We start from the raw sequence: 14,988 nt of genomic DNA, 5'->3' as shown, positions 1-14,988 counted from the left end.
CCAACTTCACCATTCCTTGAATACAATAACTTGTTGGTCATCATTAGCCTCTCTACATTCCTTGGTACCTAATTGGATCGTGGTACTGTTTGTTAAATCCATGAGGAATAAACAGCCTATTGGCTCAAAAATTACACTTCTCGGTAGGTAACAGTAAGGTAGGTAGGTACTTACCTAAACCTAGGTATCTTTTGTAATTGAATCTACTTTAAGTTTGTATAATTTAATTTATTAAGGTTTTAAATTCGTAAGAAATTTTGGAAATATTGAAAGGAATAGTGTAATCCTTATTACAAAATATGATTAATTATACTATTTAAAGGTAATTATTTAAAATTCAATAAATTATTACCTATAAATAATTAATTAATTACAATAGTTTCAAATAACAACTAAACGCATTGTCAAAATATTAAATTTAAAGCAGATACAAAACGTTTTGACGTTTATTCTTTTCAGTGTTGTCATATGAAGAAATTTCCACAAATTAAAGGTAAAAGTACCAGTAAAGCAAAATTAAATGTTCAAAACAATCATGTATACGTTCTTAGGAATTCATAAATAAATTAGGCTTCGTACTAGTATAGCCTGACCAGGAACATAAAAACCCTCGCCATGTTGCGGAAAACTAATGGTACTAATTTCTTTTAATGGCAACAGTAACTGAAAACTTCATTTACATGTCACCTTGCATGTCAGTCTATTGTTGTCAAAGTGTAAACAAACTTTATTTTAAATGTTTGCAATTGATTTTGTGAATTAAATTGCTAAAATATTTTTATAGTCGTGAAAGAAAAGTGGTTCACGATGTGTTAATGTATTTGTCGAAGAGAAATATTAAGGGTTCGGACAATATTTTCATTGAATAATGTTTCCGACAAAGGTTGTCAAATTGACTGACATGTTTATCGTATAGTACAGTCCACTATGAAAATTAGCTGTAGTCTGTTTCAACTACCTATTTTAAAGTTTTTTGTCACTTTCTTTTTTGAATTTTATGGAATTGGGAAAGAAGTACCGAGTTTGAAGCGTTCATGAGCAGACATTGCAGTTGAATATTCAAGTTCTGAATTTGATTATTGATGAATAATAAAATAAATCCTACTAGCTCGATTGATGGTTTCATTTAATTTATTTAAACCAGGTTACCTTTATTTAAAATAGGTAGTTGAAACAAACCACAGCTAATTTTCATAGTGGACTGTACTATACGATAAACATGTCAGTCAATTTGACAACCTTTGTCGGAAACATTATTCAATGAAAATATTGTCCGAACCCTTGGTATTTCTCTTCGACAAATACTTTAACACATTGTGAACCACTTTTCTTTCACGACTATAAACAGATTTTAGCAATTTTATTCACAAAATCAATTGCGCACATTTAAAATAAAGTTTGTTTACACTTTGACAGCAATAGACTGACATGCATGGTGACATGTCAATGAAGTTTTTTTTTTTTTTAATTTAATCCTTCCTGAGCCCCGATTACGGTAATTTTTAACGTCAACAATCCAGACACGCTTCTCGATTCTGCGATACGATTGGTCGTTCAACAGCGTACGTCAGCTGTTTTGACCAATCGTATTGCAGAATCAGAAACGCGTCTGGATTGTAGACGTTAAAAGTTACCGTAATCGGGGCTCTGGCCTGGTAATTCGACTTCAACCAGGTGGATACTGTTATGTATCGTTANCCAGGTTACCTATAATAATATTTTTTCGTTAATTTATGAAAATATCAAATTAGCCCGTAATCCTGAATCCTGATACATAAATTTAGCCTATTAATTTAACACATTTGTACGACTGTACTCAGTGTTGCACTATCAAATGCAATTGAAGCGCCTCTATGCCAGGGTTTTTATGTTCCTGGTCAGGCTATATAAAGTTTTATTAGAAGAGTCAATGGCTTATCTAATTTTTGAAAACAAAGTGTATTAATTTTATATTTATTTCAGTAATTTTTACGTAGCAAGACTTACTGAATATAATAAAATTGTTATCTACTGGAATGGAGTAAGTGTTTTATAGCCTGACCAGGAACATAAAAACCCTGGCATAGTGGCGCGACAATTGCATTTGATAGTGCAACACTGCGTACAGTCGTACCTGTGTTAAATTAATTGGCTAACTTTATGTANCTTTTATTTTAAATGATATTGCAATTTTTGTTCGCGGGTTCGATAATACGTATTTTAGTAATTATAAAATGCTTATAAAATCAAAATTGATATTTTGTGGCTTACGATTATTTACTTAGGAGGCATCGATTTTAGGATAAGCAAACTCCCTTTCCACAGCGACAGTCACAGAAAGATACATTTATGCATAAATGTAATGTAAGTTTTGACATACATAGTTAGGTACCTCGAATACAATCCGTGTTATAAAAATTTTGACAAAATTATAGTTTAAAGTTTAAACAATATTAAAGTTTTATAGGTGGACAGGAACGGAAAAAGAGTCCATTCCTTTACAGTGCGTATAATAATAGTACAGCTACTGTGAAAATGTATCTGACACTGGTTAAGAGCGTTGTCACATTTTTCATGCAGAAATCAAGAATTTGGCAGATTTCGAAATGATTTTAGTCATATAATTTATTGTTATAGCTTCTTTTGACTTATATCATCGTAATTATCATACGTTTTTACGGAATGTCTATTGACAAAATCTCNAAATGGCATTCATGCAAGTACTCCCTAGAAGTCGACACGCTTGTTTTGCTGAAAGAAGATGGACTTCCACCTCTAAAATGGAAACTTGGGCGTATTGTAAAAGTCTTTCCTGGAGCCAGTGATGGTATATGTCGCGTCGCTGACATACGGACTGCGAACGGCGTCGTACGGCATAGCTTCAGCAAGATTGTTCCGTTGCTCCCAGAAGAAGACGTTTCGGTTGATGGACGAGCCTTCAACGCGCGGGGGCATGTTCGCGATCGCTAGTGATATAAAACCTATTTGGATATTGTGACAGTGAAAAATCATACGGCATTCTTTTGTTTTACTCTCCGTCGGTTGGATTCGATCAGTACACAAGTCTGTTGAAATTATTTCGCATTTTTACTTTAAAATATACCTGATTCCCTTTTTCAGTTACTGTTGCCATTAAAAGAAATCAGTACCATTAGTTTTCCGCAACATGGCGAGGGTTTTTATGTTCCTGGTCAGGCTATAATGTCAAAACTCAAACTCGGAAAGTTTACCAGTTTACTTCAAAATTGTTCGTATCATTTGCATATAACTGCGTGGAACGGAACGGAAAAAACTACCCACTTGTCTTTTTACTAAAAGGGTACTTGTTGGTATTAAACTGGCAACACACATTAAAAAATAAAACAGCATGGACGTCGTGTCTTTTTCGCTGAAATCTTCAAAATAGATCGATATTAATTTTCAGTAAAACCATGCATAAATAAAGTTCCTTTTTACCGCTGATCTAATAAAGTTAAAGTTTTTGCCTTTGATGTTTTAATTGGCGTGTAAAAATCTTACTTAGCTATTACCAGGTTATAGTTCGCAAAAAATCCAGGCTGTGAGTGCTGTGAATTTTTTTCAAAGTTTACACATAAAATAATGTTCTTTTGAAATGAAGTGTCACTACGAAGTTCTAAATGTGGCGAAGGAGGCAGGGGCGACGGAGATCAAGAAGGCGTATCGTCGTATGGCTCTGCAATGGCATCCAGATAAAAACTTAGACAACCTGCAGGAGGCGAAAGAGCAATTTCAACTTGTTCAAAATGCATACGAAGTACTTTCTGATCCTCAAGAAAGAGCCTGGTAAGTAATATAATGCTTTTTGTATCCTTTTTTATTCTCATTCCTAATTTTGTACACTGCATTGTAGAGATTTTTAAACTATTTCAATGTATCAAAATCTTGGCTCTGAAATGAGAATAGGTACATAATAATGGTTGCATCATAATATTTGTTGCATTGAAATTATATTTTAAATGGTGACAGTGCTTTTGTTCTGTTACCTTTATTATAATCAAACTTATTGTAAAACTTTGTTTATTTTGTCATTTAAAAGATTACTATTTAATATCACAATCAGAAGTTATATTTAACTATTTATCTTGCATTTTTCAGGTATGATAACCACCGGGAGCAGCTCCTGAGAGGAGCGGGCAGCTCTTACAATGATGACAGCCTGGATGTGTATCCCTACTTTACTCCGTCTTGCTATAAAGGGTTTGGTGATGACCCACAAGGATTCTACGGAGTATATTCTGAGGTAATTATTACATTCAATTGACATTTTAAAGAAAACACCAACTTTTTCAAATCAAATTTTCAAAAAAAAAGTGCCAATTTTTTTTTTATCTATCTGTAGGTAATTATCAAGTTTAACAACTCTTGTTAAAATAACTTTATACCAATTAAATAATAACACTCCATTTGCTTATACTTACAGGTTTTCACAAAATTAGCTGCAGAGGAGACAGACTTCCTGGACGATCCTGAGGATGTGAACAAAATTCCCAAGTTTGGTGATTCCTCAACACCTTATGAGGAGGTCCATGAATTTTATGCCTATTGGATGTCTTTCTCTACTAACAAAAGTAAGTGTTAAGTATGATTTTCATACTTTATTGAATCGTTCTAAATGTAATGACATGTTTTCTCTGATAATTTTATGAACTCAAAAGGACGATAAGGGAATAATTTTAATAAATAGTTTCCTAAAAAAAATTTTTTAGTCCGTCATGTTTAATATCAAAAAATATTGGACACATATATTTTTATTTGTCAATCTAACAAATAATTACTTAGTTATGGTGCGTTGAAGTTCCGCACGACGTCACAACGTCCGGCACTTTTATGCACGCATTGACGTCACGGGCCTCTTCTTATGAACTTTGGCGCGCTTTATCTCTTTAAATTTTCATTAGTTTGAAAAAGTGAAAAATACGTCTAGAGTATTTTTTGATTAACTTATCAAAAAATACTCTAGACGTATTTTTCACTTAAAACTCTTGCTTTTTGACGGACTGACGGACTAATTAAAACTCTTGCTTTTTGACCCAGGAAACATCCCTATTGTATTTATCAATGTTGTTTTCAGGTTATGTATGGTTAGACCAATATGGAATACAGCAAGGTGACAACCGTAGGGTCATAAAGCTGATGGAGAAAGAAAACAACAAAATAAGACAGAAGGCTCGTAAAGAGAGAAATGAGGAGATCAGGCGGCTGGTTAGCTTTGTGCGCAGAAAGGACAAGCGAGTCATTGAGCATACCAAGCTCCTTCAGGAGAAAGCTGAAGAGAATAAGAGAAAGGTAAATACATTGTATCTTAGTTAACTTATTATTTTGCTTGACCTTAGTAGTTATTGTTTCTACAATTGTGTCATCCAAAACTTAATAACAAAAATGTGGATGGTATATCCTCAATGTTCACTTATATTCTAGTTTAATGCACCATTCCAGCATAACAATAATTAGAGCATAAGTCAGCTATGTAAAGAGAAACATTTGTATACTTTTCAGGCAGAACAAGTGAGAAGGGAGAGGATATTACAAAGGCAGAAAGAGATAGAGGAGGCAAAGAAAAAGGAGGGTGAATCATCCTTCATTCAGAGTGATGAATATCAAAAGAAACTTAGTGAGATTGAGTCGTTGCTGGCAGAAGAGTTTGGGTTGTCAACGGATGACGACACCATCAGTGAGGGAGGAATGGAGAGTAGTAACGAAGAGAGTTCTAAGACTGAAGAGGTAAGCTATTTCTTTTTGAGAATGATGCTACCAGCCAGGATAAAATACGCGCCATAATAAAATCTTATCAGCGAATTTAGACATATTCCGTTGAGAGACCACACATGACGCGACCAGTTTGACACCGGTTGGAAATGGTCGCGTCATGTGTGGTCTCTCAACGGAATCTATGGCAGAGACTTAGATGCAACTCAAAAGTAACTAGAAGTTGCAGTTTCGTTGCAATTGCGTTTCACCGTGTGTTCTGGGCCTTAATCTAAAGAAATAATAATGCTCTAATTATATCTATTTCAGGCAAGTGAAGCATCAAAGGCAACAGCTAAACCATCAACAAAATCAAAATCAACTATGAGGAACCTATACTGTTCTGCATGTAATAAACTATTCAAGAATATCAAATCATTTGAAAATCACGAAAATAGTAAGAAACATAAGGAGAATGTTGCAAATATGTCAATGGAGGAAGATTTAGGGTTATCTGACAATGATGACGAAGAAGAAGAAAATGTTGAAGTGAAGAATGTAGCAGATGAAACTAAAGTCAATGGCCAGCCGGATATTGATAAGGATCCAATAGAAAATTCTACTTCAGATATTGAAGATAATGATTTAAGAGAAACTTTGAGTGATGACTCCGATAAAATACAGGTTTGTTATTTTGTTACTTATTTTAAACTAGCTGACCCGGCGAACTTTGTTCCGCCTTAGTGGCAATAAATAACGGGATAAAAAGTATCCTATGTCCTTCTCCTGGCTCTAAACTACTTCCCTGACAATTTTCAGCTAAATCGGTTCAGCCGTTCTTGAGTTATAAGTGGAGTAACTAACACGACTTTCTTTTATATATATAGATTTAATGGCTTATACGATCTAAATATCATCTTGCCCTATTTATTTGTGACCTAAAGGCAGCGTTGCCAGACGTCCCGATTTTGGCGGGACGTCCCGATTTTTAAATCAAATTTAAATGTCCCGCGCGGGACAGGCTCGGTCCCGCTTTTCGGAGAGACTTACTTCACTAAATTATTGTTTGCAAGCTTACATATATTCTAAAGAATAAAACATAAAGACGAATTTAACGATAGAGTAAATCTGATTTAAAATATTATTTTTTTGTTAAAATACATTTTCTATGGCTACTTTTGCTATATATTATATCACGTAAACGTAATTTTAAGTCAAATAAAAAGATAAATATTTGAAAACCTTTGATTATATACGTTTTTTTCCCGCTTCTGACGGAAGAGTCCCGCTATTTTCACTTAAAAAGTACCAAAGTCCCGACTTGGCGAAAAAAAAAACTGGCAATGCTGCCTAAAGGGCTGTATTAATTTGGACATAGGCAGATATAAATCTTGGATTATAAATCCTGTGATTGTCCAACTGATTTAAACTATGTAGGTAGTTATGATGACTAATATAAATAACTGTGTATTTCAGGCCCTTCCAAAGAGTCAGAAAAAGAAGAAGAACAAGAAAAAATCGTTTATACCAATGCCAGAAAGTGAGGGCAATGACAGCCATGATGAGATGAGCTTTAATGAAATAGAAGGACCCTCAAGGAGTAGGAAAGCCAAGAAGTTTAATATGCTGAAGAGTCAGATTCAAGCCAAGAAAGAAGCAAACTTGAAAAAAGGATCTCAATCTCAAACATCTACAGAAAATCTACATGAAGTCTCCAGTACAACACCCACTGATGATGCATTAGTAGGGGAATCGGCTTTGCCCAAAGACAGGCCCATCCTCCCTAAAATGCAAAGAAATGTAAAACCCAAAAAAACAATGGATAGGAAGCCTCTTAGACCAAAAGCAAGTGAAACAGAAGATTCAAGCACTGCTCTCACTCTTAGGTGTGCTGTCTGTCAAACTGACTTCCCATCAAAGAATAAATTGTTTGAACATCTAAAAAAGACAGGACACTCGATCGCACTCCCTCAAACTAGTTTTTCACAGACTAAAAAAGGTAAGAGGTCGAATAGGTAAACTCGTGCAATGAATTTTAGATAGGGTGAAAAGTATAATTGATCATCGAGAATCATTCTGATTTTCTTCAAATCTCTACAAGTTGTAAAGTGACTTTGTCAATCTATTTATTAAAATTATGATCACTGTCATTAAAGTATGCCTAATAAATTATTTTGTCTTTTATTTTCTAAGAGAAAACACAAGTGCATTATCAGAATCAGATTTATTAAATTCATAATTTTGTAGGTGACAAGTAGTAATACTTTGGTATGATACAAAATCCACACACCTAAGCTTTTTAAAAAAATATTCAAAGATGCATTGTGTCAACGATCAAAGGATGAAGTGATAACCTAGATGAAGATAGACCAATAATTTTGTACAGATGTTGGCATATCAGACTAAAGTTATGTAGCTGTTTTGCAGCAAAAATGCATTGGCTGATATGCTGACAACTGTATTTATAAAAAGTCACTACTTTTGTGAATCACATTCATAATAACCACTAACAACTTGATAAAAACTTTTNAAACTACTCAAATTCTGGAATATCTGTAAAACTATAGCCTGGGTATTCTTTATAAGCGTAATAAGCTATCCTGATGTGATAAGCACCTGGTAAAAACATAATTCCACCTAAAATTATCATCGGCCAAAGCCGGTCAGAATACTTAGTGTCTATATGGCCAGTTACTATCAGACTGCCCATAACTAGTAGTACAGTGCCAACGCTAAATAGAAAGGCTGCTAAACTAATAGCTTTCCATGGTACTTTCGGAGGTGGTACTTCAAATTGTGCGTCTGAGAACCCACTGTCGTCACTCGACACCAGTCGATAACCCTCGTGCTGTCTTCCAAACCTGAATCTGGACATTCCGAACTTTTTTATATTATCTGGAAGCGAAATATATAGATTACTGATAAATATTTTCGGGTGAAGGGGTGAATTTTGGAGTCACATTACAATTAAACTTACAGTGCCACAAAATAGATGTCAGTTAAGTAAACAAAAAATTGCAAGCTTACATAGAATTACCACAATTATAAAAATCTATCGGGGTTTGAATTCAAAACGCGATTTTTTGTTTGTTTTGGATTTTTATCAAAAAAGCATCAGCTGGCTAGCTAGCGTCAGTCAAATACTGTCATTTTGACAGCTGCTGTCATACGAAGTTGCTTTCTTAAAATTATTTTAGGCAGCAGAATATACTTTATACCGCTTTTATTTGAAATAGTTTTCATTGTTATCAAACAATATTTATTTATTTTGTACTACAATCTCACTCGATAAATCTAATTAATTCTGTAAGCGATAAATAAATGTTAACCGCTACGTACTTACTTTTTTTACAATAAATATAAATACTACGATAAATTGTAAATTAAAAAAAACTTACTTAATTTAAGCATTCCGATAATTCAATACTCAATAAGATTATTGTAATTGTTTCCACAATAATAATTACCTTTAATATGAAGTAAAAACATTTCGAAATCACATACTTTGCCTTTCAGCAAAGTTGGTAACTTAATCTCAGTCACAGGCCGACATTATTTCTTCCAAGGATGATATCTGAAAATAATTAAACTAAAATTAAAATCACTAGTAACAACAAGACTCAAATTCTTTAAAACATGAAGTCCTTATTCGAAATCGCGAAGAAAAAAGGCATTACGGGACCATACAACATAAATCTACTCAAAAAAGGAAAATATGAAACTCTTTTTGGTAAGTAGAGCTTTCTGAGCTTTGTCCAAAATGCTTATTATGCGTCAATACAAAACACTGCGGATTGTGCATAGTCCTTGACCTAATGCGCGATGCAGCTGACACGTGAAACGGCCCACAGTGCGTGATACACTTGCGTTAACTTTGGCTACGATTTTTTGCCCGCCCACTGCACCAGAATGGTCTAACTAATAAAGTTAGCAGTTAGTAACACTCGCCCGTGATTAAAAATGAACTTTATAATGCTCCAGGACCCGGGTCTTGTTTTTAGGTTTGTCTTAATAGCCGGTCCTGTTTTTTGTTTTGTCATAAATCCGTCTTCAGCCTAACCTACCTACCAAAAGTGGACATTATCAACGTCGGGTCTTAGTCTTGTGGCCCATTTATTTCCGTTTTCAGGAATCATTAAGACCTCATTAGCGTCCATTAAGACTTTCGCTTCGGAAAAAAATCTAGCTACTTAGTGATCTATACGTGCCTACTCTTTTGATCAATTCATGAATAAATTCGTTTCTAGGTTCGTTCGTTCGTTTCAGCTAGAAGACGTCCACTGATGGACAAAGGCCTCCTCCAAGGAAAAGTAATTATGATTTAACTTTTTTCACCTACGCATGTAACGACAGGGAAACGGCCATGCCACATCACATATTTTGGCTGAGGTATAAAATATGTAGAGTTATGGCGTGAAGAGTTATCGCCGCACAAAATAGCCGCTGGAGATCCAGCAGGGAGAGCCAAGCGGGGACGGGGTAGACCCACTAAAACCTCCACGACGTTGCGTCATCACCCGAGTGGGGGGTCGCGCTCGCGAGTATCCGGTCGTAGCCTTAGACTTCCGCGACACCACCGGCGACAGCCTGCCTACATGGCGGACCCTACACGCCCCCCTTGTGGGGGGCCGACGGGAATGGCCCGAAACGCCAAGTCGCCGTCAGACGGAGGTGGCAAAGGTGCTCGCGCACCCCCGGCCTGCTGGCCGCCACCTGGGGGGGAGAGTTGAACGGTCGTACATGCGCCTTCTCCACCCCCTTCTCCGCCTGCGGAGCGATGGGGCGAGAGGATCGTTCTCCCGCTCGCGCTCCGCTGCCTCCTTCTGAAGGATGACCTCCTCGCAGAAGGAGGCGACTGAGCCTCACATAACCGACTGGTCCCCCCGCCCCGGGCCAATTGGGTTAGTGCATTTCCTGTGGGAATTTACTTTTATTGTATTTTTACGGATTTTTTCAACAGAGGTACGCTGACTTCCCGGATAAGCAAGTTTCAAGATGCTATCGGTTCCAGTTCAAGCAATAAGTTGTTCACCCGATAAGGCGAAGCTCGAACTCGAAGCACGTCCGATATAAAGTGCTTCAATGCTTTTATTCTAGATCTCTTTAGAATAAAAAATAACACCAGTTAATTCTAGTACCTACTTTATGTATACCTATTCTACTAAAGTAGATCTACACTAGGTGCTGTCCTCCACAGAATTCTTCACCAGAATGTCGAAATAGTAGATCTGTGTATCAATCAGATTATCAACTATGCACATAAAATTACCTACCATTTAGGTACCGATCTTATAAATTACGATCACCAAAACACCAACTTTAAAAAGATTTCCTTTCCAACACCTCGCCTACCCTTAGGCGTTTGTAATCGAAAAATGGAAAGTTTTCAAGTTGACAGCAGTTATCGCGTGACCGATCACCGCCGCATTCACGCGATAACCCCCGCAAATAATTTACGATCGTCATTGATTTTATTATGGTTCTTTTTTGCACTTTAGAAAATGTTTTGCACACCCTTTACCCTGATGAGGGACACAGGATTATGTGGGTTTCTCGTCACGCACGAGTGATCGACAAAAACTTGGCAGGGTGTCAGTCTAAGCTCTAAGCGTACCCACTAAACCATTAAACCTAGCTCGTACTCGTAGATCTCGGCAAATTAGTAGAGCTAAGTCAGCCAAAGTATTTATGGACACAATATTATGACCGNTAACTAATATAGTTAGCAGTTAGTAACACTCGCCCGTGATTAAAAATGAACCTTATTATGCTGCAGGACCTGGGTCCTGTTTTTTGTTTTGTCATATAATCTCCTTCAGTTTTCTTCATCTTTTTCTTTATAAACCGATCTGCAGACATCAATAATCCTATAATGATGTGGGGCCAATAAAAATAGTGAAGAACTCAATTTGACTAGGTCTTGTCTTCACATTACATAAAGCATAATTTGGTTTTGGAACGAATCATATTTATTTGTATTAGGATATGCTGAAATTTAATAGATACCTACCTACCATAACGAAAAGTGGACGTTATCAACGTCGGGTCTTGTGGCCCATTTATTTCCGTATCCAGGAATCATTAAGACCTCATTAGCGTCTATTAGGAGTTTCGCTTTGGAAAAAATTCTAGCTAGTGATCTATACGTGCCTACTCTTTTGATCGATCCATTAATAAATTCGTTACTAGGTTCGTTCGTTCGTTTCCTAAAAGCCTCCCCCAGGGATTAACACAACGACCGGTCCTGCTGCGACTAACCAGAAAAGTAAAGACGATTTAACTTTTTTCACGGCGTAAGTAGACGCCCATAATGTGACGACAGGGAAACGGCTATGCCACATTACATATTTTGGCTGAGGTGTAGGTATGTAGAGTTATGGCGTGAAGAGTTAACGCCGACGCCTACGACATAGTAGGCACAAAATAGCCCAGGAGATCCAGCAGGGAAAGCCTTTTTTTTGGAGGAGGAAATGCTTTGCGCACCGTCACCACTGCCGGGGGACAGGGTGGTGTGTGGGACTCCCGGCGCCCTGAGAAGGGCGCTGCCCCATCCTGATAAGGACGGGGTATACCCACTAAAACCTCCGCGGAGTTCCGTCATCGCCCGAGTGGGGGCGTCTCTTAGACTTCCGTGACACCACCGGCGACAGCCCACCTACACGGCGGACCCTAGACGGGAATGGCCCGAAACGCCAAGCCGTTCCTGTCAGACGGAGGTGGCAAAGGTTCCCCCGCAACCCCGGCCTGCTGGCCGCCACCTGAGGGGAGAGTTGAACGGTCGTACAACCGCCTTCTCCACCCCCTTCTCCGCCTGCGGAGCGATAGGGCGAGAGGATCGTTCGCCCGCTCGCGCTTCGCTGCCTCCTTCTGAGCGATGACCTCCTCGCAGAAGGAGGTGACCGAGCCTCACATAACCAACTGGTCCCCCCGGGCTAATTAGTTTAATGCATTTCCTGCCGGAAAATTTACATGAAAATATTTTGGGCAGGTTACTTTTATTGCATTTTTACGGATTTTGTCAACAGAGTATTTTGCAAGCAAGTTTCAAGATGCTGTCGGGTCCAGCAATAAGTTGTTCACCCGATAATGCGAAGCTTAAACTCGAAGCCTTTTATTCTAGATCTCTTTAGAATAAAAAAATAACACCAGTTAATTCTAGTACTTTAAGTACAGTATCACTCCACAGAATTCTTCACCAGAATGTCGAAATAGTAGATCTGTGTATCAATCAGATTATCAACTATGCACTTAAGATTACCTACCACTTAGATAGGTACCGAGCTTATAAATTACGATCACTAAACACTAACTTTAAAAAGATTTATTCTTCCAACACCTCGCCTACCCTTAGGCGTTTGTAATCAAAAAATTGAAAGTTTTCAAGTTGACAGCAGTTATCGCGTGACCGATCACCGCCGCATTCACGCGATAACCCCCGCAAATAATTTACGATCGTCATTGATTTTATTATGGTTCTTTTTTGCACTTTAGAAAATGTTTTGCACACCCTTTACCCTGATGAGGGACACAGGATTATGTGGGTTTCTCGTCACGAGTGATCGACAAAAACTTGGCAGGGTGTCAGTCTAAGGTCTATCATTTACATTAAACCTACTTCGTACTTTTAGATCTCGGCATGTGTGCAATAGGGGTATTAAGTAGTAGAGCTAAGTCAACCAAAGTATTTAGGGACACATTATGACCGGTAATTCGTTATCCGTGATTGATAATACCAAAGTTCCATTAAAAGTTTTAATCAACGTTTTCATGCAAATAAAGACTTGTCTATTTCTATTTACCACTGCGACCAATGTTCGATTGTGGCTTATAAGTCTCTATTGTTCATCTAATTCTGTTCCCGCAAGTCATACAATAATCGGGATATTACAATGCTTTTTTACAAATAGGTAGAACCTACCGCAGGCTTTCGCCCTTGACCTATATCTAATATGAACAAAGCTCATGTTATAAGTGCCATTTAATGTACACATGAGTTATTAGCGGGAATAGCGTGTGCTTAGTAACAGGACGACAGACGCCATTGCTGGAACGTCGCCAAAACAAAGAACATTTCGCGCCTAACAGAGAAAGTGGCGCCAATCGATACCACCCTAGCGGTAACCTACACTAAACAGCTGATGCCGACACCCTGCCCCACCGGTCTCGCATTCCGTCACCTGCCTACCTAGTTACCCACACAATAAAAATAATTAAAGTAAATTCGATGNATTCGAGGAGTAGGTACCTACATAGCAACAAAACACTTTTTCTAGGCTATTAATCCACAAAAGACAGAATTAAAATCTGACACACGCTTGTAAATAAATGAAACACCATTGCAGATACACAGCTTTATCTTCGGGTATCACACGCATGCTGTGTTTTCCAAAAAATGCGTCAAACTTAGTGCATCTCGTGCTCAAAAACAGGAACTATTATAATAGTGGGAAAAGCTCACCTTGGTGTTTATGCAAATGCTGAGTATATGACATGAAGCGTGGCTGACTAGTGGGATCGCGGGCCGAGGGCGCAGGCGCGGTGGTGCAGGCGCGCGCAGCGGCGACACGCGCGGGCTACGGCCCACTCCGCCGGCAAACCGACCCCGAGGCACACGCGCGCCCATCGCTCGCTACGCGAAGCAACGCCGGCCCCTCGCGGCCAGGAGCCCTCCTCGGCGCTTCTAACACCCTACTACTCTACACAACCACCGGGGGCTACGCCACGGACGCCGGCGTTCGCACACAGGGCTCGCCGATCAAAGGTATACCTTTTTTATCTCTTTCAAATGACATGTACGCCCAGAGAGCTTTTCATTTGACTACAATAGCACATTTAATCGTTCTACAAAAGTACGAGCCGCATACACCTGGACTGGGGTTGCTGCATTATGACAAAGCGCGCTATAAATCATCGTTTCCCTTTGTCGGCTAACATACGGTTAATCCTCTAATTGGCGAAGAGTATTGTGTTTGACCTTCCCTCATTACGGCTTCTACATACAATTTGCAATGTAGCATTCTACGTATTAGTACGCATTTTTATTATTGACTCTACATACGGAGAATGCCTAGGGCCAGACAACTGGAAGCGATTCGATTGATCTGTCGCCCACACTAACACGATTAGTTTTCGGTAATGTTACGATTGAGCAAGCATGAACAATTGAATCACATTTAATACCTATCTACATCAGTCACAATCGCAAATACTAATTAATATAGGTAAGCAAGTATAAATCAATGTGAACCAGTTAGAACAAAGCTATAATAAGAACAAGACTGTAAAGTTGAAAAAATATGAAAA

At 38.0% G+C, this 14,988-nt stretch overlaps 2 protein-coding genes across 3 annotated transcripts; one reads left to right on the top strand and one right to left on the bottom strand.

The window, feature by feature from the left end:
• Positions 1–3,250: 3,250 nt before the first annotated feature.
• Positions 3,251–7,857, top strand: DnaJ-16 (dnaJ homolog member 16). Its single transcript, XM_028316690.1, has 7 exons — positions 3,251–3,783; positions 4,096–4,240; positions 4,421–4,568; positions 5,072–5,286; positions 5,497–5,721; positions 6,016–6,369; positions 7,162–7,857. The coding sequence occupies exons 1-7, from the start codon at positions 3,593–3,595 to the stop codon at positions 7,702–7,704; spliced, it is 1,821 nt and encodes a 606-aa protein (XP_028172491.1). The 5' UTR covers positions 3,251–3,592; the 3' UTR covers positions 7,705–7,857.
• Positions 7,858–7,890: 33 nt separating this feature from the next.
• Positions 7,891–14,440, bottom strand: LOC114361596 (transmembrane protein 230). 2 transcript variants are annotated; one of them, XM_028316691.1, is made up of 3 exons: positions 14,144–14,440; positions 9,153–9,259; positions 7,891–8,580 (listed from the first exon to the last, which is right to left on the bottom strand). In XM_028316691.1, the coding sequence occupies exons 2-3, from the start codon at positions 9,172–9,174 to the stop codon at positions 8,219–8,221; spliced, it is 384 nt and encodes a 127-aa protein (XP_028172492.1). In that variant the 5' UTR covers positions 9,175–9,259; positions 14,144–14,440; the 3' UTR covers positions 7,891–8,218. The 2 variants fall into 2 exon arrangements, 1 of the variants encoding a protein (XP_028172492.1); XR_003656607.1 differs by lacking the exons at positions 9,153–9,259; positions 14,144–14,440 and adding an exon at positions 8,663–8,820.
• Positions 14,441–14,988: the final 548 nt, after the last annotated feature.

The sequence above is a fragment of the Ostrinia furnacalis genome, unplaced genomic scaffold (genome assembly GCF_004193835.3).
Source record: "Ostrinia furnacalis isolate ACB-3 unplaced genomic scaffold, ASM419383v2 OfSCF5843, whole genome shotgun sequence".
In the NCBI taxonomy this organism is placed as follows: domain Eukaryota; kingdom Metazoa; phylum Arthropoda; class Insecta; order Lepidoptera; family Crambidae; genus Ostrinia; species Ostrinia furnacalis.
Note: the sequence above shows the minus strand (reverse complement) of the source record. Positions and strands in the feature narration are given on the sequence as shown.